The sequence below is a fragment of the Culex quinquefasciatus genome, chromosome 3 (assembly GCF_015732765.1).
Source record: "Culex quinquefasciatus strain JHB chromosome 3, VPISU_Cqui_1.0_pri_paternal, whole genome shotgun sequence".
Taxonomy (NCBI): domain Eukaryota; kingdom Metazoa; phylum Arthropoda; class Insecta; order Diptera; family Culicidae; genus Culex; species Culex quinquefasciatus.
In genome coordinates, this window is record NC_051863.1 from 156,361,673 (window position 1) to 156,388,149 (window position 26,477).

General features: G+C 34.0%; 1 protein-coding gene across 1 annotated transcript in view; it reads right to left on the reverse strand.

Moving 5' to 3' along the window:
• Positions 1–3,408: 3,408 nt before the first annotated feature.
• The window catches only part of LOC6042307 (D-aspartate oxidase), a 39,435-nt gene continuing 16,366 nt past the window's right edge, over positions 3,409–26,477 (reverse strand). The window contains exons 3-5 of the mRNA XM_001851385.2: positions 5,258–5,381; positions 4,067–4,212; positions 3,409–4,011 (exon numbers count right to left, since the gene is read on the reverse strand). Of these exons, the coding sequence (XP_001851437.1) occupies positions 3,453–4,011; positions 4,067–4,212; positions 5,258–5,381 (829 nt within the window). The 3' untranslated portion in view covers positions 3,409–3,452. The remainder of the gene's footprint in view (positions 4,012–4,066; positions 4,213–5,257; positions 5,382–26,477) is intronic.

Below are 26,477 nucleotides of genomic sequence, written 5' to 3' on the forward strand. Positions count from 1 at the left end.
CCAAATACACGAATTTCTTTTCGTGATTTGATTATCCGAAGCAGCCATGTCAGATATACAGATAAATCTGTATTATACTGATTTTTCGATCCCAAAAATAAAAAAATCGGCATATACAGATATTTTTTTTAAAAGATTCAATTTTAAAATTACAACAATTTAGTAATTTAATTATGCTTTAATAGTAGTTTATACAACAAGTTGCAAAAAGAGGATTTTTTCAGCACGAGCCTAACATTTATCCAACGAGGTTCACCGAGTTGGATAAATACGAAGAGTGCTGAAAAAATATGTTTTGCAACGAGTTCCATACAACATTTTTTGCAATTTTGAAAAACACTTATTAAGTGAAATTTGAAGTCAAATTTTCATGTATTTTGTCAATAAATCATTTAAATCAAAAAAATGTTGAAAAGTGTTACTTTTCGAAACAAGAGCTGAAAAGTTCAACTTTTCAACACCCATTTCAGTGCTGAAAAGTAGCATTTATTTTGAAAAGTGTTGCTATTCGATTCAGTTATTTTTGCTACATAAAAGTAGGCTATTTCGTCGTTCAAGAGTGACAGGAAAAGCAAGTAGTTTCATGACGGAATTGCAAAAAATGATTTTAAAGCTTAAATCTGCTGTTAAAAATTAAAAAAAAAATGTTCTGTGTCTTCAAATTTGACATGATACAGATAAAATACAGATTTATTTTTAAGAAAATACAGATCTCCCATAAAATAATCTGGCATCGTAGATCCGAAGTCCCATACGAACCATCGGCCTGTATTCGTATGAGTTATTATATTTGGTTGTAGATTTTCATGATAATGTTGCAAACAGTTAATGAAGAACAACATATTTAATTAAAATAGTGCAACTTGGAAAAACAATATCAAAAAATTAATTTGAAAATTTTGTCAATCATCAAATTTCATTTAAATTAAGCGTCAAAATTAAACATCATTCAAAATATATAAAAATAAACAAAATAAGCCTGTTCCCGATCCTTGGTCAAATATTCGATGGATGATTTTCTAAAAAATTATTCCAATTTGATTTTTATGTACAAAAACCGTTTAAAAAAGGAATCAAATTCCATCACTTTAAAAACATATCACCAATACCACGCAACCATAAAAATGCAATCAGCCATTTTTAAATGCCCGTCGCCGTTATGTTGGAGAATGTTCTCGATGCGTTGGGATTGGTACGTTATGCTGTGAGCATAGTTTCATCGACTTTTTACACAGCATAACTGAAATGTCACTGCTGCCACTTTGCACCTTTATGGTAGCGCAACATTGAGCCTAGCTACCCTGTGGAACATTTTGTATACACGCAAGGGGATGAATGTCTATATAGCAAATATTGAGTGTGTTTTGTGTTGCACAAGGGGTTTGTTTGGTGAGGCAACATGAGATGGGTGGCGAAATCGAGTGAGCGATTCTATGATACTGTGAGACGACTCGTTTGAAATGACGGTTATCGGTAAGCAAAAATAAAATGACAAAAAAAAACAATGAAATTAGAAAATTAGAAACAAAATAAGGATTGTTGTATTTTAAATCTTATTTTCAACGGTTAATTTTGGAATTTTTATTTCACACCCGCCTACGAGTTAGGTGCAAGGTCGTCTCACCTAATTCCAGTCGATTTTTCATGATATTTTAAGTTCGATTTTAGATTCAATGATCAAGCCAACCAACCGAGATTTGTTAACAGAACCTTCTGCTTGACAGACAAAAGCTGCAATTTTGCTATTTTGTACGTATCGTGGACGACATATATGATTTAAATGAGACCATTTTTAATAGTTTAAAAAAATGATAAAGTTTAATAAGTTGCGTATTTCAATTACGAAAATTTTGGTACCCTAACATGTATAGATATCATCGCTGAAATTTTCAAGTTGTAGCAGTTTTAGTGAAAAAGGTAGATTTTGTCATTTTCGTCATTTTCCCATCTTTGCGCGTGGCGCGTCGAAAACCCTGGTTTTTATTTTTTAAATCATATCTAAGAAAGTTGAAAACATAACTTCACCATTTTTATTTATTATGTAAAATTTTCCGAGGAGTCAGATAAAAATATTTTCAGACATAGGCTCTTTGGTCCCGAGACCTTCAAAACAGCATTTTAAGTTTACATACGAACTTTTCAAATGTTAAGCTAGATTTTTGAAACTTTTTACTATTTTTCCCAAATAGCCAAACTAATCACCATTCTTTTGCGTCTAAAACAGCTAAAATCGGAATGAATGGCGCAGAGATATGATTTTTTGAAAAATGTGGTTTTTTGTGAAAAATGACAAAAATTTCCATTTATCGGACCACCCTAACACGGCGTAGGTCACCCTTAAGGCCAAACAAAAAAATACGGGTCAAATTAAAAAAATGAGCCCGATCGGAGAGCTTTTCCCGAATCATGCTGTTTTCGTGGGGAATTGATGTGTTATTGCATTCTTTGAGAAATAAGGAGTAGCGATATTTTTATATTTCCTAAAATATTTTGTAAACTTATGTTCTGTGATTTATAGCATTCTTAAAAAATCTTAAAATGTTTGAACTAAAACATATTTTCGTATTTTTATTTATACCAGAAGAAAGTTAAATTTTAATTTTTGAAAAATACAATTAAACAATTTTTTAGTAATTAAACCAGCGGCTATCAATGATTTTGTTTAAGTAGTACAATAAATTTGATTTGATTTCAGTGTTTCTGTTCATTTGAAAGGGTTTTGAAATGATAAGATGATAAAAACTTAATTATTTCATGCAGAAACTTGTTTCCAAAATATAAATAATAAAATTTGTTAAATTATAAATAAATCAAATCAAAGATGTTCATTAGAAAGCTGATACAAAATAAAATTTTATTTAAAAATTAAGCTGATTAAAAAACTTGCATTCAAAATATAAATAACGAGATTTGATAGATATATTTATCAGGCAAATAAAAATATAATAAACGGTTATCTGTCCAATAAAAGTCTGTAAACCCTGTCGTTAATCAATTTTACTATATTTTACATATTATTTTCAGGTTTATTCAAACCGGCTACAACTTTTGTTGTTTGCTATTTTGCAATATTTGTGCACCAGCATTGCAATTTTCAATCTGTGAAAATATTTTGCGATTCCTATTAAGGTGTTCAATATTCATGAAATGATGCTATAAAATGTATTCTTATATAATTACTAATATCCTTAATTTCAGTATTAGACAAGTACAAATTTTATTTAACATTTTTGTCAGAAAGAAATCAATGTGGTAGAAACAGGAATGTGATATCAAATAAATCAGTTTTAAATTTGACAAATTGACTAGCATAATTTTAAAAACGAAGCGTTTAAGTTTTTAAATTATATTTTCGAAGATAAAATATATTTTTGGTCAAATTTCTTACAAATAAAGTGTCGAAATTATGAACAACCTGGAATGCATTTTATTTCAACCAAAACCAATCAAATTTACAACTTGCTGTTACTCTTCAGCACATCCCCCACCAGCTGTGCCGCATAAATGGCCGTTCCGGGTGCCGTCGTCACCCCATACCCTCCATGACCATAGTTGTGCACCACCTTCAAGTTTCTACCCCCACTCTCACTGCCCATCAGTTCCACCTCAACGCGCACCGGATCCCGATGTGGTCTCAACCCGACCGCTTCCCGAATCACCGGTGCACCCTTCAAGCTGGGCAGCAGCTTCTCGCACCGTTCCCGGATCGCACCGGAGTCGTACTTGCAGGGCAACGTGTTGAAGCTGTCAAAGTTCCGACAACCGCCGAGCGTCACCCCTTGGAAGCCCGGGATGATGTAGGTGTCGTAATCGGCGTAGAATGCGGTTTTCACCCAGGGGGCTTTGACCTTGATGACCTGGCCCCGAATGGGGACCAGCTTGTAGTCGGAGCAGAGCTTTTTGGCGCCCATGCCGGTGCAGTTGACCACCACGTCGTACTTGGTGCTTGAGGCAAGGTCTTGGAAGCTTTCGACTTTTTGCGTTAGGATGCGACCACCGTTGGCTAAAAATCTTTAGAGGAAAAAATATAAATTTATTTAAAAGAAACCCCTAAATTTGAACTCACCTCTTGGTGGCCCACGGCTGAAACAGTCGACATTCGGCCAGCACCGTGGTGAAAAACGATCCGTACTTCCACTCCCCCGGACAGAGCGTCAGTTCCTGCTCGGTGGCGGCCCGATAAACGGGCACAATCTGCTCGATGTAGTGGTTCTGAAATAGGAAAAGCAAAACAAGTCCCGATGATGATGCATCACTTTCCACCCCCCGGAAACCAAAACAGTGATTGATGGTTGCGGTGAGGTGGAGCAGCCTGGTGAATGAGCTTCAAACTGGGGTGCCAAATTGAAAGGAAAAGTTGTGGTTTTGTGTTGCGATGAATGGGAATAAGCTACTTATTAGTTCTGGATGAAAAGCAAACAGTTTTGAGTTGATTTCTGGGAGTGCTTTTTGCGGAATCATGCTGGGAGGAAACTTTTTAATACTTTATTTTTTCAACTGTTGAGCTTGATTTTGAAATTTAAGATTTTTTTTTTCTTGATAGCCCAACAAATCTTCTTTGTATGCATATTAGAGAGTTGGTTGAAATTGCTTGGAGTTTTTGAACGGCGTAAGCAACTCTAGATTTTCATTCAAATATTGTTTTTCGTGTTTTGCCTTTGTTCTGTTCTGTTGTTCTGTTGTTCTGTTGTTCTGTTGTTCTGTTGTTCTGTTGTTCTGTTGTTCTGTTGTTCTGTTGTTCTGTTGTTCTGTTGTTCTGTTGTTCTGTTGTTCTGTTGTTCTGTTGTTCTGTTGTTCTGTTGTTCTGTTGTTCTGTTGTTCTGTTGTTCTGTTGTTCTGTGTATTGTACACCTCACAAACACATTGATCGCATTCATGAGGATGGAAAAGTCTTCCACACAAAAGATACAATTGAATTTCCTCTAATGTGACACAATTAGAAACTTTTGTTGGAGTCACTCCCATTAATCTTTCATGCAACTCTCCCCACCCCCCTTGGGTAACCAATTATCCCAAACTTTGTAAAAGAAACCTTTTAAGGGAGGAAAACTCTCATCTGTCCCACCAAACTAATCCGGTTTCCTTTCCGAAGCATCACCATGATGCATCACTTGAAACGCTTACCAAAGTCTTCTTCTATCCTTCGACCAGACTTTAAGTAGAGCTCAAACAATACCGAAAACCCAACTCAGAAGTGGAGAGGATAAAGGCTGGTGAAAATACTGAGCGGAAAAGGAATGGAAAAAAGCTCACTCACCCTCACGATGCCCGGATCGATGCTGGAAAAGATGTAGCCGGACAGTTGGGCCACTCCGGCTTCGGCCGCATCCGCCGTCTTCCGGATTTCGTCCCAGTAGCGGTACGCATCGGAAATCCATTTTCTGAGCGGTTATGAAAGAGGGAGAAAGAAAAAAAAAAAAGTAGCAAAGAAAGAAATAAACAGAATGAATGGTGGTGCGGAAATAATTAAAGCTGAGAAAAATTTACGACGGGTTTAATGGGCAACGTTTGCCCCACTAAGGTTCTAATTTTGTGTCCACTAGCAGCGATGAAGGGAGGCAGCAAAAGGACCTTCATCAATGAAGCTCGAGAATAGAGGACAGAAAAAGCAACAAATGGACGTACTGTGTACACATTACATGACTAATGATATTTTGTCCGGCGACAAACAGAATGGTAGCAAAATGGCCTGAGGATTTTCCTATTTGTAATTTTCATATTTTCCTCCATTCAGTTGATTTTATCAGCGCTGGCAAATGCAAAAACAAGGAACAAATTATACTAATTTAAAAAGTTTTTTTGGTCTTTTCGTTTTTTTTATTTTGTTTGTTCAATAAGGCCGTTGCAAATATTTTCATAGCCTTTGTTCCTTCCTACAAAACTGGTCCGAAAAATCAGAGGACAAAAAAGTATTGCTTTTAGAAAGCCTCAAAATTTCAAGCGAGGTAGAAGTCTGACGAACTGAAAACAATTACATTTCATACATTTTCTTACAATGATAATCATATTTAGCATGTTTCGGCTCGTTGAAAATTATTTTGATTTTTTTTTTCAAAACAGTTTACAGTACCGAAAAAAATAATTGCCAGGATTTTTTCCGTTAATACTTTAAAATTTTGAAAACTAAGGATTGCGAAACAACTGGATCGGTGTAAAATATTTTTTCTAAGCTTCTAAGTTATTAGAAACACACCTTTGATTGTATTGAAGTTAGTATTGGTCAAATACTTTCAGTTAAGAACATTTAACATATTAAAAAAAAGCATTAATTTAACAATAAAACTACCGATTAGTTTTCTAAATTTTCGCAAATGATTACGCCATATTAAATTAGTATATCTTACAATTTGATTGGCTGGTCATATAAAATGGGTACCGTAAACTGAGGTGACTTTGATAGCCCGGGGTGACACTGATAGAAATTTGATTTGGCCACTTATTTTGATACATCCAATGTAACAGTGACATTTTTGCACATATGTTCGATAATAAGCTATCCCTTAATACTTACATACTCACAATTCTCAAAAATGTTAAGATATTAATTTGACGGGCATTTGAAAAACCTATCAAAGTCACCCGGGCTATCAAAGTCACCCCAGTTTACGGTATATAAATGTTTAAAATTGTGTATCTTCACAGAAAAAAAAGTTGAATTTTTCAGTGTTGAAAATTTGGTAGGTTGAATATTACCTCTTTTTTGCGTAATATTACATAAAAAATGTGTAAAAATGTGAACCTGAAAAATATTCATCAAAAACTGATAAAAAATCATCATTTTCTGAGGTAAAATTAGTCAATTTTTGACACAAAATCTGTCACCATATTTTTTTTTGTGTTGAGAAGGTATTTTATGATCGATTTGGTTTCTTCGAAAAGTGGTAAATTATTATTAGGAACTATCAGAAAAAATAAGTGCAAGCAAATAATTTGCGTTTTTTCAGTAATCTTTTTATCGCTGAAAGTTGAATTCACAAAACAAACATCTTTTGAGTCATAGTACATCATGGTGCAAAATCTGGTTCCAGAGGTATGAACTTTTGAAAAAATAAATTTAACGTTGAAAATCGAACCGATGATTTCCGAAATATAGTCTGTTAAAAATTACAGGCTAACTAGATGTCAATTAGAAAAACTTATTTTCATCGATTTGAATTATTAGTGTGGCTGTATCTAAGAAAAGAATTGTCCGACTTTCAAAGTATTTAAAGAGTATTTAAAAATTAAATTGTTTAAATTTCCGAAAAAAGTAATAAACCTTAAAGTGACAATAATTGAAAATTAAAAATACGTTTTTTGGGAATTTTATTTTTACAGTCATGCCTCGGTTAAGCACCGCATATGGGGGATGCAAAACCGAGGCGTGCATAACTGAAGCACAAAGCTTATGGGATTTTGACTTTACGGAAGACATTGGCTCGAATGAAAAATCATGCAAACATCAAAATATTAAAGTGTTTTTGAATCAGAATGCAGCTATCCATTGCACTTATAATTACATGAAAATTTTCACAAAATACGTATTTTTCCTGTCTGCAAATGCAATTTTTTACTCTAAAAAAAACTCAAAAAAATGTATTGCAATATAGGTATCGTATATATAGTTTTTTGAAAATACTGAAAATTTTCACAAAACTACGTATTTTCAAAAAAATACTGAAAACTTCCGTTTTTTGCAATATTGGTATCAAATAATTGAAATTTTTTCATATATTTCGAATGTAATAACAACATTTTTTGAAAATACTCAACATTTTCACAAAACTTCAAATTTAAAAAAAACTCAAAATTTCAGTTTTTTGAAATATGTGTATTAAATGATTTGGACTTTTTCATACATTTGGAATGTTATATCGACAATTTTTGAAAATAATCAAAAATTTTCACAATATGGGTTTCAAATGATCAAGAATCGAGATATTTTAATGAATTTTGAAAGCTATAACATTTTTTTTTGAAAATGTTAAAAAAATTCAGCAAAGAACGAATTTTTGAAAAAAACACTCAAAATTTCATTGAGTAACAAATGATCGGAATTTTTTCAAACGTATCGAATGTAATACATTTTGGAACTTTGAATTTTTTTGTATAGGAGCAATGATTTTCAATGTTAAAATATGAAACATTCGTGAAATTTGCCGATCTTTTCGAAAACAATATTTTCAAAAAATTTAAACCAAGACTAACATTTTAAAAGGGCGTAATATTGAATGTTTGGCCCTTTTGAAATGTTAGTCTTAGTTTAAAAAATTTGAAAATATTTTTTTCGACGAGATCGGCAAATTTCACGAATGTTTCATATTTTAACATTGAAAATCGACCATTAGTTGCTGAGATATCGACATTAGAAAATGGTGTGTTGTTTGGGTGGGACTTAGAAAACAACAATTTTCCTGTTTTTAAACCTTTGCATGGCAATATCTCAGTAAAAAATAAATAAAAATTTAAATAGAAAGCCAAAGTATCAACATTTGAATGCAAAAAGTGGTTTAAAATGCATTTTACACTAGTTCAATTGTTTTGCAAACATTAGTCTTCAAAAAATGCATGATTTGACGAAAACAAAAATTTCAACGAAAAAAACTTTTTGCGATACTAAAGATCGAATATTATCGAATCCCTGTTTTTTCGGGCCCATTTTGAAGGGGGAGCGACAAAAACTTTAAATATAACTTGTAGCAGCCCACAAAGATAAATAAAAAAATCGTTTGCCTATATTTTCGCGAAAAGTTTTAATCGTAATCAACAACATTTCCGAAGAAACGAAGAAAAGATATGAAAATCCCTTCTCATGATATAGAATTTCTTACATTTACATACCAATTTTATATGACCAACCCCAACATTTTATGGAGACTTGTATGGAAATGATGCATAATTGCTTCTTTTGCCATAGGTCAAAGTTTCATCAAAAAAATACGATGAAAATTTGAATTGTTCAACTAGTTCCACTCCTTGAACCTTCCAATTTCTCAAATCAAACATAATTTTCAACCTGCTAGAATTTAGACCATAATGACCACCAGGCTACCCATTTCCGGCTTTTCCGTACAAAGAATAGAATTGCTCCATCATTCAAGCAGGCCAAACTGTTTGTTGCTGCCCCACATTCCATAACTCGCAAGACCTATGCCACGTGGTTATGGTTGCGTGCCAGTAATGTATTTTTCCTTTTAATTTTGCGAGCCGCCCTTTTCCACCACGGGCAGGGCCATCCATCTTGGAAGTCGACAAATTGACATTTTCCAGGTCTTTCCTCTGTTGTGTGCTGGCATTTTGTAGAAAATAGAAGAATGAACTTTGCAAAAATAGAAGGTTTTTTTTGACGTTGATGGTTTCCTTAACAAAACGAACAAGAAAAACGAAAATATATAAATATATATACCTACAACACACTTATTGGACCAGATGAATGTTTACTTTGCTCATAAGGCAAGCACACACAAACAAAGACACGCGTTTTTTCCCGCTATTTTTGGGACATTTTTGTCTGCGTCATTGTTCAGCTGTTTGTGTCGCTCTGTGTGTCGCGCCTCGCGAGTTCGAGTCTCGAATCTACTGATAATAATTTGTGTGGCCTGTTGTGTTTGTTCTTAAGTCGCTACCGTCATTGCCAAAGGCCGCAAGCAAGCAAGCAAACTGAATTGTCTATTTTAATACGAACATTGTTTGGCAAAGTGAAAGCAAAAAGAGAAATATACATTGTAGAACATTGAACCAAATTTGTTTAAAATTTCTAAAACGTAAGAACATCTAAGTAAAGTAAAATAGATAAGTAACTCAGGAAAGTACGTAACTTACCGCCGTCACCTACAATCAACTTAGAAAATTTGCTGGGCTGATATACGTTGCTATGCAGTTGTTTGTTTACCTTTGATATGGAAACGTCAACTTACCGTAGAATTTGAAATTTTCCAAACCATACGTCAAGTTTCTGATTTGATTACTTCTCCATTGTAGAAGATCGATCATTTAGGGGAGAGTGGGGAGACTTGATCCCCGGGGAGACTTGATCCCAAGCCTGTATCTCGTCAGCATGTGGGTAAAACAATTAGCTTTGTTCTAGAAAGTTGTGCGAAATTGACTAAAACTCATTGTAGAAAACAAAGAAAAAAATTAAAAAATGTTTGGATTGAGTTACACACATTTTTCTAAGAAGTACTGCAAAAAACTTACAAGAGATCTTTTTTCTTTGTTTTGATAAGTATAGAAAACACTCAAAAATTATTCAAAAAAATATTTTTTATACATGAATTGTTTGATAAACATATCAACTCCAAAACCCTTACGCATTTGACGTTAAATTTATCGTCATACTATTTTTACAATCAATTGTTTAAAAAAGTGCGTTAAGGGAGACTTGATCCCTGCATTTTTACAGTCACTGCAATCAGCCCCAAGATTAAAAAATTTGGCTGGGTTTTCGTGCATAGTTTCCTTTAGTATAGTTGTACATAACTAACTGCAGTTTGAATCATTTTTCAAAAGTTCTGTAAACAAAAACTACCAGCTTTTGTAAACATGCTCAATTTAGGTCTAAAAAAGAAAATTTTAAGTTTTTAAATATTTTACATGCTAAACTTGTTAATTTTGAACACAAACGTACAGGTTTAATGTGAAATTGCTGTATCTTATAGAAAATTAAAAGTTTGGATGAATAAAAAACATTTTGCTAAAGATTTCTTCAAAATGTTGAAAGGGGGATCAAATTACCCCCAACATTTAGAAAATGCCGGTTTAAAATATTTTTTTAAAAAGCTTGGCCTTATTCGAAGAGTTTATCTGATGAAATACCCTTATCAGCCAAACATAGTTGAATGTTTAAGCTTTCAATTCATGCAAAAAGATCATAGTTTTGTGAGAAATTGACAGAGTTATGTGCGATACAAAAAAAGGGGATCAAGTCTCCCACTCTCCCTACATTAATTCAAATTCCTAAGCTAAGTACATTTTTTTAGCTAAGTGGTTGTAGATAGCCCATTAAGTCTTTCAATGAAAGAAAACAAACTTCAAGAATGCAGCATACTCTACACAATATGCAAAACAAAAAAGTCACTCAAAGTAGGCCACCCCAAACCAACGGGAATTCCCCACCTGTCGTGCTGTCAAAGCTGTCTTATTTCCTCGCGCGAGAACACTCGCGGGACATGCACTGCCGTGTAGTATCGTATGAACTTGGTGCCTACCTCTCTCCCCCCACCCAAGGTTTTATTATTTTGCTGTAATCAAGTCAAACCTCCACTCAAGAGTACGCACCGACATGCCGTGGCACGTGAATGTTTGTATGTGTGTGTGTGTGTGTGTGTGGTTTGCGGTTAAACTTTGTTTTGCGAATATTTGATTACATCGTCCCGTGCTTCATGATGTACGGGGTCGTACCTGTGCGGCTTTTGACGTTTAATGCAAATGTGTCCTACTGTATTTTATTTGAGAATTACACATTTTTCCAGCTGTCTCAATTTAGTTTTATAATTTTGATTTGATCAAATTGTTAAAAAAAAACTCACAAACAAAAGTTTTTAAAAGTTAAAACTTGATGGTTGAACAGACAATAAATCGGTTATAAGTAATTTGATTTTGACTGTTTGAAGTTTTGTTTAAGCGGCGGTTTCTTTGGGTTATGTTTCGCTCCTAAATATACATCAAGTACTGCTGCGCAAGTTGTTTTTAATTTATGTTTTAGTTTGAAGGGTTTTTTCTACTAGGAAACTGATATTTATCAAATAAGATGAGTGTTTGGATCAGTAACTCCAGAGTTTATTGTTTGGTAGTAAATCAATATTGAGACATGCAAACATATCAAACCAGAACAAAATAAGCCATTTTCTTCATCCAATGATTCATACAAGTCCATAGAAAATAGTAAAGTGTCTTATAGAACTAAAAGATTATGTCGCCCCCTCCCTTCAAAGTTTGCCTGAATAAGGCCGATGCAAATATTTAAAAAGTTTTGTCCTCGGCCCTGGCCGAGGTCAAGAGGGGGGCAAAAAAATAAAAAAATATGAAAATTTGAATAACAAGCCATAATCTTCACATTTAAATGAAAAAAGTGTTTTAAAATGCATTTTACACTAGTTCAGTTGTTTTGCAATCATTAGTTTTCAAAAAATCTAAGATCAGACAAAAACAAAAATTGTATCGAAAAAAAAGATTTTTCATCGAAAATTTTCAAAAAATCTTAAGATTTTTGAATAAACCCAAACACGCTAAAAATGATTTTAAACGCAGAAGAATTGTATTTTAATTTGATTTCAGCTGGTTGCACTTGAATTTTCATTGAAATTTTGAAGTTTATTGTAAAAATTTTTTTTTTTGCCCCCTGATTTTTCGGGCCAATTTTGAAGGGGGTGACAAAAACTTTTAAAATATTTGTACCAGCCTAATCAGGGGACAAAAAAAAATTTTTTCGAGAAACTTCAAAATTTTAATGAAATTTGAAGTTTAATCAACTGAAAACCAGTTAAAATGCATTTTCCCGCGTTTATATTCATATTTAGCATGTTTGATCTCCTTTGAAAACATTTCAAATTTTCATCAAATACCAATGTACAGCCCCACGAAAAGTTTTTTTTTTTTTGCGAAAAAAAAATCCGTCAATACCTCGATATTGTCAAAACTAATGATTGGAAAGCAACTGTACGTCTGTTGAAATTTTAAAGTACAAAAATGATATGTAAATCATGGTTGCAATCCGGAAAATTTTTAAATCAGTTCAACCAAAAAAAAACAACTTGTACTTTTTGTACTTTGTGTACTATTTGTACTTTTTGTACTTTTTGTACTTTTTGTACTTTTTGTACTTTTTGTACTTTTTGTACTTTTTGTACTTTTTGTACTTTTTGTACTTTTTGTACTTTTTGTACTTTTTGTACTTTTTGTACTTTTTGTACTTTTTGTACTTTTTGTACTTTTTGTACTTTTTGTACTTTTTGTACTTTTTGTACTTTTTGTACTTTTTGTACTTTTTGTACATTTTGTACTTTTTGTACTTTTTGTACTTTTTGTACTTTTTGTACTCTATGTACTTTTTGTACTTTTGTACTTTTTGTACTTTTTGTACTTTTGTACTTTTTGTACTTTTTGTACTTTTTGTACTTTTTGTACTTTTTGTACTTTTTGTACTTTTTGTACTTTTTGTACTTTTTGTACTTTTTGTACTTTTTGTACTTTTTGTACTTTTTGTACTTTTGTACTTTTTGTACTTTTTGTACTTTTTGTACTTTTTGTACTTTTGTACTTTTGTACTTTTGTACTTTTTGTACTTTTGTACTTTTGTACTTTTTGTACTTTTTGTACATTTTGTACTTTTTGTACTTTTGTACTTTTGTACTTTTTGTACTCTATGTACTTTTTGTAATTTGTACTTTTTGTACTTTTTGTACTTTTGTACTTTTGTACTTTTTGTACTTTTTGTACTTTTGTACTTTTGTACTTTTTGTACTTTTGTACTTTTTGAGCTTTTGTACTTTTTGTACTTTTGTACTTTTTGTACTTTTGTACTTTTGTACTTTTGTACTTTTGTACTTTTGTACTTTTGTACTTTTGTACTTTTGTACTTTTGTACTTTTGTACTTTTTGTACTTTTGTACTTTTGTACTTTTTGTACTTTTGTACTTTTGTACTTTTGTACTTTTGTACTTTTGTACTGTTTATACTTTTGTACCTGTTGTACTTTTTGTAATTTTTATACTTTTTGTAATTTTTGTATTTTTTAAGTTTCTCTGTATGTTTCACATTACTCATAACTTCCAAAATCCTGCTTTTTAAAACAGTCAACTGCGTAAAGTCAACCGCAAAGATGATTCGTCGAAATGGATTTTGTTTGGGCACGAATGTTCAAAATTAATTCTGATTTATTTTTATTTTTTAAATATCATTAAGATTTACAAATGTAAAAAGAGCCTCGTTTTTTTTTCAATCAAGATTTTTTTTGTCGCACCAAAATTACATTACGTACACAGAAAAAAAGGTAATACTACATCTGGGAAGGGGTACATCTTTTATGTCCGAAAAATGTGTAATTTTACCTCTGAAAATGTGTAATTTTACCACCAGAAAGTAATGCCAATATTTCAGTCTAAAATGTGGTAAAATTACATCATAAAAGAGTGTATATTCAACCTTCCAAAATTACACCTTCCAAATTTACACAATTTTTTTCTATGTACACAGCAAAAAAAATGTAAATTTGGAAGGTGTAATTTTAGAAGGTTGAATATAACTTCTTTTATGATGTAATTTTACATCAATTTAGATTAAAAAAGTGACATTACACTAGAAAAGTGATAAAATTACATATTTCCAGAGGTAATATTACCATGATTTTTTTTCTGTGTAACAATCGATTCACCTTAAGCTTCATAACCTCAATAGTTTACGGTTGCGGTGAAACCTTGGTTTAACCCTCTTACACTGTTGCACCGCACATTTCTAGGTCATTTTTCTTATGTAGAACAGAACGCACCCTACAGAACATTCACAGACAAATGAGTATGACAAACTGTTTCGAATAATTTTAAAAACCTCGTTCAGCTTTTTAAAGCTAAAATCCTTAAAAATAAACAATTATTATGATTTAACCCAACCCGAGCAGACGGAAATAACTTGGGAATTACATTTTTTTATACTTGAAAATACTAGGCCAATAACATTTTATGTTCATCGGGCTACCTACGTTGGAGCCAGCCATAACACAATTTTAGTGCTCCGTTAAATTTTCAACTTTTTCACGCCGCGGGTGAAGTGTTTAATCGCGAACTTGCCGCCCGGAGATGCCCAAGCGTGGCGCTAGGCATGGCAACTCGAGTGCAGCACCGGGGACCTCGCGGAACCCGTCTCCTGGCCGGATTACTAAAAACAATCCGGCCAATAGTCAACTCAAGCCTTCCACCGCGGCGACAGCGTTGGAAGGCATTGACAAAACAAAGCTGCATCCACACTATCGCAGCCCGTACCAGCTACGTGTGAAGACAGCTAAGGCAGGCCGGCAGGCCTCCGGCGTCCCCTCCGTCACCCCCGTCCCCACACGCAACGAGTTCGAGCCGCTGAGTGGTGACGATGAGGACAATAAAGACGACTGCAGCACCAGCAGTAGCGACGACGACGACGACCCTGCACGCGGGTCGAAGAAAGCTGGAACAAGCAAAACTGCGGCGAAGGAAAGAAGACCTCCGCCGATATTTGTCGTCGACACACTAGCAGATCATGTGGACGAGCTACTGGAGGGTCAAACCTACTGTTTGAAGATCGGTAAGAAGAATGTGCAAGTGATCACGTTGTTAAGAGCGAATTACGATAAAGTGTTGATGGTCCTCAAAACACACAACGTGAAATACTTCACATTCGATCCGGCTGAAACGGTGCCGGTTAAAATAGTCCTGCAAGGGTACACGGACCGGCCAGTGGAGGACCTGGCTGGGCACCTTGCCGACGTAAACGTTCACCCCCGGGACATCAAGGTGCTCTCAAGAACGACTACGGTCACAGGTACTCACGTGCTGTACCTACTCTACTTCGATCGTGGTACCGTCAAGCTCCAGGATCTCCGACGGAAAAAAACGTTGGACGGTTTCTGGGTGACTTGGAGGTATTTCTCAAAGAATTCGACAGACGCAGCCCAATGCCACCGTTGCCAAAAATTCGGCCACGGCTCAAGAAATTGCAACCTCCCGCCGCGCTGCGTCAAGTGCGGCGAAATGCATTTCACGGAGAAGTGCAAACTTCCCCAGAAAGCGAGGCTGAGTGAAAGCGACGCTCAGCAGCACCGATCGCTTGTCAAGTGCGCGAACTGCGATGGCAACCATACAGCGAACTTCCGTGGCTGTGCCGCACGTAAAGCATACCTCGAGGAGCAGGCTAAGAAGAAAAAGAAGCTTCCAGCGACCCGGCCGCCTCCAAGATTAAGCCCAACCGTTCCTGTAGCTGGACAAGGCGCGGCAGATCGGATTACTCCAGCGATTCCTCCCGGCTGGGGAGGTTCCTACGCAAGCGTGACCGCGGCGAGCGGTACAGTTCCGGAACAAGCAGCTGTGTCCGGAGATGACCTATTCACTCTGCCAGAGTTTTTCGCCCTCGCGGGGGAAATGTTAACTCGTTTTCGTGCCTGCCGGAACAAGGCAGAACAGTTCATGGCTCTGGGAGAGCTCATGATCAAATTCGTTTACAACGGATAAGCTGCCTCGTGCAGCGCTGCTTTTCGGCGTCAACAGACAAAATCATTCTGTGATCTAGCTTTAAGTTTTCCTCTAACTATCCCCTTTCTATAGCAATTTTGTAGGTTTTTTTTTCCTGAACTTTTTCCTACTTGTGATTAGCCTTTAGAATAACCAATTGTGTCGAAAGACAAATTTATCAACACATAGCTGAAAGGACCTCCAAATCTCTATTAGGTTTAATTGCAAAGAAAATTGTGAATTGATTATTTACTTAATAAAAACTGAATTGAATTGAATTGAACATTTTATGTTATTTATATCAAGATTTGTTATTCGCCGTTATGATTTATTTGTTATTGGATTGTTTTGTAATAGCAGACTAATAACATTTTAAGTTATTTTTCGAACAAATCTTTGTTATTATTTTTTTGTTATTTTAACATCTAATCCGATCATCCCAATAACAGTTTGAGGTATTCTTCCATAACAAAAAATGTTATTCCCAAGTTATTCTGGCCTTCAATCAATATCAGACCGATAACAAATTTTGTTATGATAACATAAACTGTTATTGAACTCTTATGCAAAAATGGATTTTGCAAGAATATTCCATAACATTATCTGTTATTTTAACAGTATTTGTTATTGAAATGGCATGAATTTAGTTATTACCGTCTGTTCGGGAAAAAAAACATTGAAAAACACATTTATTTGTCTGTGTTGCGAAATCCATACTAACAGGTGCACTTAAAGTCTTCCAATTCATTTTATTTGCATATCGCCCGCCACACGCTCGTTACGTAATTTATGGCTTCTTCGTCGTCAGGTGGTGCCGGTTCCGCTAGCATGTTGTGGCCAAGTCGGGCCAGGCCAGGCGACAGCATTGGCATGCCGGGGTTGATTCGGTTCTTCAGGGCGGCGCGGATCTATTTATAAACACCACACGGTTGTTTATACTTCCGTGCGCGTCTCTATTTACGGATTATAAACACCCAATAAAAAATATATGTGTGTGCGAAGAACACCTGCCCGGTGGTGCAACGTTTTAACGTTTAAGGTTTTAAGAGTGGATATTTTGGGTTCAAAATTTTAGTCAAAACATAAGGTTTTTTTTATTTGTGGAGTCAAGTGAAAACTAAATTTAATTTTCAATTTAATTAGACTTTTTAAGATTTTTTTTTCTTAATTACAAATTATTGCTTGACTATCAATTGACGGGTTAGGTGAACTAAACCGCAACGATCGGTGGTTGTTGATGACTTTCACGCATTCAAGCGGTGATTTATTGACTTCTCTGTTGTTTGCGGACAGTCCCTCATTTAGGAATTCTGAAATCAATATCGTCGTGTTTGAAATTGTGTTGATTCAGTACTAAACTATAGATAAGATGTTTAAAACTTCTTAAACATTAGAAATTCTGCATTTTAAAGTGAGCTCAAAATATATATTAAAAGAAAAAAATAACCGGAAAATGCAAAAATCACAACTATAGCAAATGAAATGGAGAGCCTATTGGGATACCGCACAGCGCAATTTATTAAATCCCATCCATGTTTCAAGGTCATGAATGCAACTCGCTGATCCAGCGTCACCGTTGTGTTGACCAAGCGTGCGTTCAATTAACTCTCGACGTCCAGAAAATAATTTTCCACACATTTCCCGATTATAAAACGGATGGACACTGGAGCTTTTAACACGTTCAAGTGAGGCCCATCGGTCGGCGCTCTTGAAACCAATTATCAGCAACGGTGTAAAAAAAAACGTCAAGCACATTCCACACATCAAGCGAGGACCTTCATTCCGTGCCTTTCTGGGTGGCTGAGGGAAATCCAATAACGCAGCATTTTACTGCATTCATATGATCCTATTTTCCCTCCCGAGCAGACGGAAATAACTTGGGAAGGTCAGTTTTTGATATTGTGAGAAGATCGAAATATGTTATTGGGATGATCGGATTAGTTGTTAAAATAACAAAAATCAATAACAAAGATTTGTTCGAAGAATAACTTAAACTGTTATTATGTTGTTATTGCAATAACAAACCAATAACACAGAAGGAATCATGAAGGAATAACAAGATTTGTTATTTTGTGCGGAGAGGTGGAGCAGCATAATAACAAAAAATGTTATTGAACTGGTATGTTTCCATAACAAAAAAAGTTATTATTTTGGTTTATTTGTAATTTGCAAATAAACCTGCAGTTGCCATAACTCCTCTGTCGGGTACCTCCAAGCGACTTTGAATCCATACTTTGAAGACAACTCCAACACTGGATGCAGGATATGACGTCAACGACGAATTCAGCTCTCCAAAAATACCCTACTTCACAGATTCCGACTCCAAGTGAAAGTTGCTGAAAATTTGCTAAATCCGATGCAGTCTCCGAGGTCTCACTCCTGCTCGAACTTCAACGTCAGTTCCGACTTCCTGGCTCTGTGAAAATAATAACAGTTTTTGTTATTCACACATCAAAAATTCTCAATAAATAAATCAATTTCGTTAGGGAATATAACAAAATTAAAAAAAAATGAACTCTCAAAAGTTAATTTTATCGGATTAATTTTAGCTTGAAACCCCATTTCATGGTGAAATAAATGACCCCGATGAAATTGGTCAAAATTATTTCATAGTTCTAGCCAATTTTAGTAAAAAATCAACTTTCAAAATTTCAACTTTTTAGAATAATTTTGGCTTAAGGACCCCATTTCATGGCCAAAATAATGACCCCAACGAAATTGGTCAAAATTATCCCATAGTTCTAGCCAATTTTAGCATAGTCCCTTTGGGGGTATATCAAATAATCAAAAAAATCAACTTTCAAAATTTCAACTTTTTAGAATAATTTCAGCTTGAGGACCCCATTTCATGGCCAAAATAATGATCCGGCCGAAATTGGTCAAAATTATCCCATAGTTCTAGCCAATTTTGGCAAAGTCCCTTAGGGGGTATATCAAATAATATAAAAAATCAACTTTCAAAATTTCAACTTTTAAGAATAATTTTGGCTTAAGGACCCCATTTCATGGCCAAAATAATGACCCTGACGAAATTGGTCAAAATTATTCCATAGTTCTAACCATTACATTTTCTAACAAAGTCCTTTAGGGGGTATATCAAATAATTAAAAAAATCAACTTTCAAAATTTCAACTTTTTAGAATAATTTTAGCTTAAGGACCCCATTTCATGGCCAAAATAATGACCCTGATGAAATTAGACAAAATTATCCCAAAGATCTAAACATATTTAACAAAAGAAAAAATAATAACAGATTGTGTTATGGACACTTAGATACTTTTCCATTTTTGCGATATATGGTAATTTTATTTCTAAGTCAGTATACCGAACGAATAACAAATTTTGTTATTAGAAGAGTTTTTGAAATGTATAACATTTCCTCTTATTAGCGTGTTATTAAACATTTTCAATATAATATCACTTCAATACCAAATTTTGTTATTTTATCAGAAACTGTTATTATTTTTTCTTCTTGAAGTTGAACTTCAGGATAAAATAATAACACTTTTTGTTATTTTTACAGGATTTGTTATTGGAATATTATTAATTTTGTTATTACCGTCTGCCCGGGCTCCCTCGGGGGTTTCTCCCTCCCACTCGACCTCATTTCCCTCGATTTTCCTCGTCAAATTGCTGCTCGCAAGTCATTGTGTGTAACACTCTCTCCTTACTCCCTGTTGGGCACATTTAAAAAAGATGCAAAACTTACATTTAAAACAGTTAAATCTTTATGCTTCAATATGTTAAAATAAGTCAGAAAATTGATTTTAGATGTTCCTTTTTCAATCTTTATTTATTTTTTCAACTGTGTGCAGAAATTCACCTGTAATAGTTGCATATTGCACCATCATCATGCGCCCCGGTTGATGCGCCCATGGGTACAAAGCTTTCAGTAAACGGGAGCCGGAAGATGGGAGCCTGCTGGGGCTGGGACCAGGAATCGTTGCTGCAGGTGTGCATGGCATAATAGGACATGCACGCCAGGAAAAGAGGCCATCGTATATCGGGTTTGGTTACATTGCAATTATGAAGCTGCCAGTTGTCGAAGTTTATTAGGTACTGTGAAGTCTGTAATTTGAACTGATTCGGATTCAAATATATGCTAAAATTTTAAAGCATTATGTATTTTCTTCATTAAACGAAACTAAACATTAGTTTGTGAACTGAATTACTTTACGCCATATGAAAAAGTATATTTTGAAAGATTACTTCAACAACCTCACATGACGATTTGTTTAATTTTAATGTTAAATTTGAATGATCTGTAATTTGAACTGTTTGGCTGATAAGGGTATTTCATCAGATAAACTCTTCGAATAATGCCAAACCTTTTTAAAAAATATTTTAAACCGGCATTTTCAAAATGTTGGGGGTAATTTGATCCCCCTTTCAACATTTTGAAGAAATCTTAAGCAAAATGTTTCTTATTCATCCAAACCTTTAATTTTCTATAAGATACAGTAATTTCACATTAAACCTGTACGTTTGTGTTTAAAATATAAAAGTTTAGCATGTAAAATATTGAAAAACCTAAAATTTTCTTTTTCAGACCAAAATGTAGCATGTTTACAAAAGCTGGTAATTTTTGTTTACAAAACTTTTGAAAAATGGTTCAAACTGCAGTTAGTTATGTTTAACTATACTAAAGGAAACTATGTACGAAAACCCAGCCAAATTATTTAATCTTGAGGCTGATTCCAGGGACTGTAAAAATGCAGGGATCAAGTCTCCCTTAACGCACTTTTTTAAACAATTGATTGTAAAAATAGTATGACGATAAATTTAACGTCAAATGCGTAAGGGTTTTAGAGTTGATATGTTTATCAAACAATTCATGTATAAAAAATATTTTTTTGAATAATTTTTGAGTGTTTTCTATACTTATCAAAACAAAGAAAAAGATCTCTTGGAAGTTTTTTGCAGCACTTCTTAGAAAAATGTGTGTAACTCAGTCCAAACATTTTTTAATTTTTTTCTTTGTTTTCTACAATGAGTTTTAGTCAATTTCGCACAACTTTCTCGAACAAAACTAATTGTTTTACCCACATGCTGACGAGATACAGGCTTGGGATCAAGTCTCCCCGGGGATCAAGTCTTCCCACTCTCCCCTACGCTAAAATACAGTAGCTGCTGGGATGGGATAAACAAAGAGAAAAAAACCTATTGTCAAACTAAACCACTTTCAACATGGCCGCTTCTGTCAACCTAAACCAGTCCTTTCTTATGAGGAGAAAATGAGAAGTATTGTAATTTGAGTTGAAAAAAAATTAAATCAATTTCACAAATAATTGTAAATTGCATTCCCGAGCAGACGGTAATAACTTTGGAATAACATTTTTTGATATTTGAAAATACTAGGCCAATAACATTTTTTGTTATTAATAACAAGTTTTGTTATTCGCCGTTATGATTTTTTTGTTATTGGAATGTTATTGTAATAACAGACTTATAACATTTTTAGTTATTCTTCGAACAAATCTTTGTTATTAATTTTTGTTATTTTAACAACTAATCCGATCATCCCAATAACATTTGGAGTTATTCTTCCATAACAAAAAATGTTATTCGCAAGTTGTGTTTGCTTTCAATCAATATCAGACCAATAACAAATTTTGTTATGATAACATAAACTGTTATCCAACTCTTATGCAAAAATGATTTTTTCAAGAAGAATCCATAACACTTTTTGTTATTTTAACAGAATTTGTTATTGAAATGGCATAAATTTTGTTATTACCGTCTGCCCGGGTTAATAGATTGATTAAAAGATTTTCAATTGAAAGGCTTTTATTTCTATCGTACACCGAATGTTGACTTATCATTTTCATTTAAAAAAAAACAATACATTTCATGAACTGACTATTCTTTTGCCCATTTGTTTTTTTTTTTTGCGCGTTACATAGAAATGTCATCTAGATTGAACAATATTAAACCTGTGCTTCCCATGAAATTAAAATGTGACGTGAAGAAACAACATCGTGGAACTGAATTAAAAAAGCAAAAATAATGATCACAATTTAGCCTATTCTATTTTTTGCTTTTTTGTTTCAACACATTGCCACAAATTGAAAAACAAACTTTTTTGCACTTTGAAGTGAATGAATTGGTACAAATTTGAATTTTGACCAGCCATTTCTTTCGATTCTGACACCTTAGGGCGTGCGACCTATGGAATGTTAACTTTCTTTAAAGTTGAGTAAAAACTGCCGTTGAATTCGACGTGCTCCTCTTTGGGGAACTGGGAAAGATTTACATATTTACTTTCTTTGCGTAACGGGACAACGACAGGAGCAGATCTAAGAAAAAAATCTCACCTCCCATTTAATGACTTGCAGGCTCTTTAGGATTTTTTAGATTGAAGTAAGAAAACGCATTTAAATCGTATTGCATTTTCACATCCAAATGAAAATTAAAAATCTTTCATAAAAAAACACATTAAAAATTGAAGAAGTGAACATGTTTTGACTCATCTTTGATTTGCCAACCATTTCAAGTAATTTGTATCCTGCAGCTCCTTATGAACGGATCCACCGTAAAACGATGGAACATAAACTCAGCCCACGCAAATTTTAACAGCCAAATTCAAAAAAAAAATCTGCGAGGAAAAACTAAACAACACTTCAACCAAAGAAAAAGTCATCCGCATGCTTGAGCACTGAGTTGAAAAACATCATCAAGAAAATTTGAATTGTCAAGCTATCTGAATCACAGATTGCTTGATATTTGTTTTCGAACACGAATTTTCTTGCAAAAAACAGAAGAAGAATACAAACGTAAACACTCAAAAAGAAGACTCTATCCAGCCGTCCCGTCCCAGAGTAGCTGTATTTGGCAAGACGACATTTTTGGATGACTTTCAGTCATCGAAGCTAAATTTGCAAGATTGACATAATTCCATTGTAAAACCTTTTGATAGTACCAAGTTTCATTATTTTAAACAAAATAATCAATTTAATATTAATATTAGGACGTCCTAGGACCCAAGCTGGTGATCTAGCAATTTTTTGCCATTTTGAATTTTGTGTTTTTTTTTAATTGGGTAAAATTGTGGCCATCGATTCCTTATGACCAAGTAAGCCACATAAGCGTACAAATGGTATTAGAATTCTAAAAAATAATTTTCAAAAAGGATGATAAAATATACAAAATATTTATTTACGTTGGGAATCAAAAGAAAACATTCTTAACCCTCTCACGCCCATGGTTACTCCAGAGCACCAAAACTTTGAACTCAAATATCTCGGAACTGACACAATTTTTCATGATGCTTTAAGTTGCAGGTGTTCATGTAGAATGTATACTAACATCTCCCCAAATTTCATCAAATTTGGTTAAGCACAACAAAGTTACAGTGTGAAATGTAAACAAAAATGGGCCAATTTTAGGGAAATAAATAAGACCTGTTTCGAAAGCCCGTAAAAAATACCAAACACAAAATTTTATGAAACAAAAAATGTTTTGCTATCATTTGAACCTTGGACAAGAACCCATGTGAATAACATTGTGAGTTTGGACCGGTTTTAAGTGTTTTTCAACCTTTTTCATTTGGTGCACCAGAGCACCACCTAGGCATATGAGCAACTAAATATTCAGGAGCTCTTTTTTCTAAATTACAGAAAAAGCTTATTTTTATCAAAACAAAAGTTTATAAACGTTTTGACTATTCATAAACAAGACAAAACATTGTTATTAGACCGATAATTTTATTATTTTCCTCATTTTTCATGAAAATGGTTGTTTGTGGGTTTTGAATGAGCCAATCAAAGAAACCTGAAAATGCAGAGATTTTAGAATTTGTAGTTAATACTTCAGAAATATGGTCTTACAGCAAAGAATAAGTAGTTTTTAACACATTTCGAAGCGTTTTCAATAGATTTAAAGAAAACGAGATTTGGTGGTTTAAAAAAGTTGCTCATCTTCCTGATGGTGCTCTGGTGCACCACTTCAAATTCTACTTTTTTGCCTCAATTCGATGTTTGTGGGTCAAAGTAAAGTATTTCCTGCATTATTGTACCAAAATTAAGCCATTTACTATTTTTACGATAAGCAAACAGCTCTGGGCGTTAGAGGGTTAAATACCGTCAGTGGGGGTGACTTTGGGTCAGAAAACGATCAAAATCAAAAACCTCTCGTGATTAAATAACATCGAAAAAAATTTAAAGGAGAATTCTTACTAGATAGTTTACTAACATTTACTCAAAATATGGTGGAATTTAATGAAATCTCAAATGAATAAATGAAACTAAAATGATGCTCATATATAAAGATCCTGTTGAATACTTTTTTCGGCAGTATTGTAGTACTAGCCATTTCAAACAACTTTGCCAAAGACAAAAAATCAGTATCTCTTAAAGCATTTTATATGAAAAGCACTAGGGTGGCATTGCATTCCTGAAGTGGAAATATTTTTTTCTGCTAAATTTGCGTTTCCGACCACAGTGCAACGATTGAAGTAGAGATTTTAAAACTTTCGAAATTTTTGGAATATTTCAAAAGTTGATTTTTCAGAGCCCATTTTATTAATTTTATTTTTTGCCTTCCTCACCTCACTGAGGCAAGGCTATAAAATCACTCGAAAAATGAACTTCTTAAATACGACTCCTAGATATACCTTCACGTATACCTATCGACTCAGAATCAAATTCTGAACAAATGTCTGTTGGGATGTGTGTAGACATGATTTTTTTTCCACACGATTATTTCAGAACTGGCTGAACCGATTTTGGCCGGATCCGCCTTATTCTGTTCCTTTTGGGGTCCCCTAAGACCCTATTAAAATTTATTCTGTTTAGTGAAGTACTTTTAAAGTTATGCCATGAAAAAGTTTTTTTGTAGCTACTTAAAAGGGTGATTTTTGCCTAACCTCAAAGGCCGGGTCTTTTTGCTTCCGCGTGAGAGTCGCGCAGCATGCGTATCGCCCGGTTGCCACAATGCTTAAGCAGTGTCTGTGTCTCTTCTGGAAAAAGTCTGTATTAATTATGTTGCGGAATACATCATTTTGTCTCGACAAAGATTTACACGAACTTTTTACTGTCATATTCAACTCATAAGACATTGTTTACTAAGACTAGGGGGACAGCATGCAATTCCATCGTGCACCTAATGTTGGCATATCAGCACTTTTAAATTCAATTACAGCCCCCTCTTTCTTATTTATTTTGGAGATTTGGTTGAAAAAGAATTGAAAATTGCTGTTCTGGTAAAAACAAGAATTATAAAAATATTGAAGGAAAAACATAAAAAGAATTAAATAGAAGAAAAACTTAATGGAAAAAATAAAAAAACTCTTAAATTAATTTGAAAATACTACATGAATGTGAGGAAGGCACCAACCACCTCAAGGTGGATTAAGTAAGGTTTTTTTTTTGTTTTTTCTGTCATATTGAAAAAAAATAATTTTGCTTTTTTTAATAACTTATCCAAAAGAAACGTCACTATGTCATTAAAGATAGATCAAAATATTGTATTTTATCTCATCTAAAGCATATCAAAAAGTTAAGAAAGGGGCTAAATTTCGTCAAAATAACACCTCAAATAAAAAAAGGTATGTCTGAATTGTTTTGATTATACTCTACAACTTTGTCCAAGACGCCAAATCGAGCAGAACATCCCATCTCAAGACATAGATTAGGTCAAAGGACATAAGGTCGAAATGGAAAAATGTCGAATGACATGAAGTTGAAAGACAAAAATTGTTTCTGAAATGTTTCTGATCAATTAACATTTTTTCAAACATGTTCTTATGTTATTGTACTTCTCAATTTATTATTCGATTTGATTCATTTTTGTTGGTTCACATGAAATATTGAATTAATTCTGACAGGATTAATATTCAAATAATGGAGTTGGCGTAGATTTTTGTTGGCTATTGACATCGGAAAAACGTCGGTACATAGGTCACCCAACCGGCGGTCGCATGATTGTGATGCATGGCGGCATGAAAGTATATCAGAATCTGGGACGGGACGGCTGGATAGAGTCTTCTTTTTGAGTGTTTACGTTTGTATTCTTCTTCTGTTTTTTGCAAGAAAATTCGTGTTCGAAAACAAATATCAAGCAATCTGTGATTCAGATAGCTTGACAATTCAAATTTTCTTGATGATGTTTTTCAACTCAGTGCTCAAGCATGCGGATGACTTTTTCTTTGGTTGAAATGTTGTTTAGTTTTTCCTCGCAGATTTTTTTTTTGATTTGGCTGTTAAAATTTGCGGTTGGACGTGGGTGGAGAATCCTGAGTTTATGTTCCATCGTTTTACGGTGGATCCGTTCATAAGGAGCTGCCTGATTCAAATTACTTGAAATCAA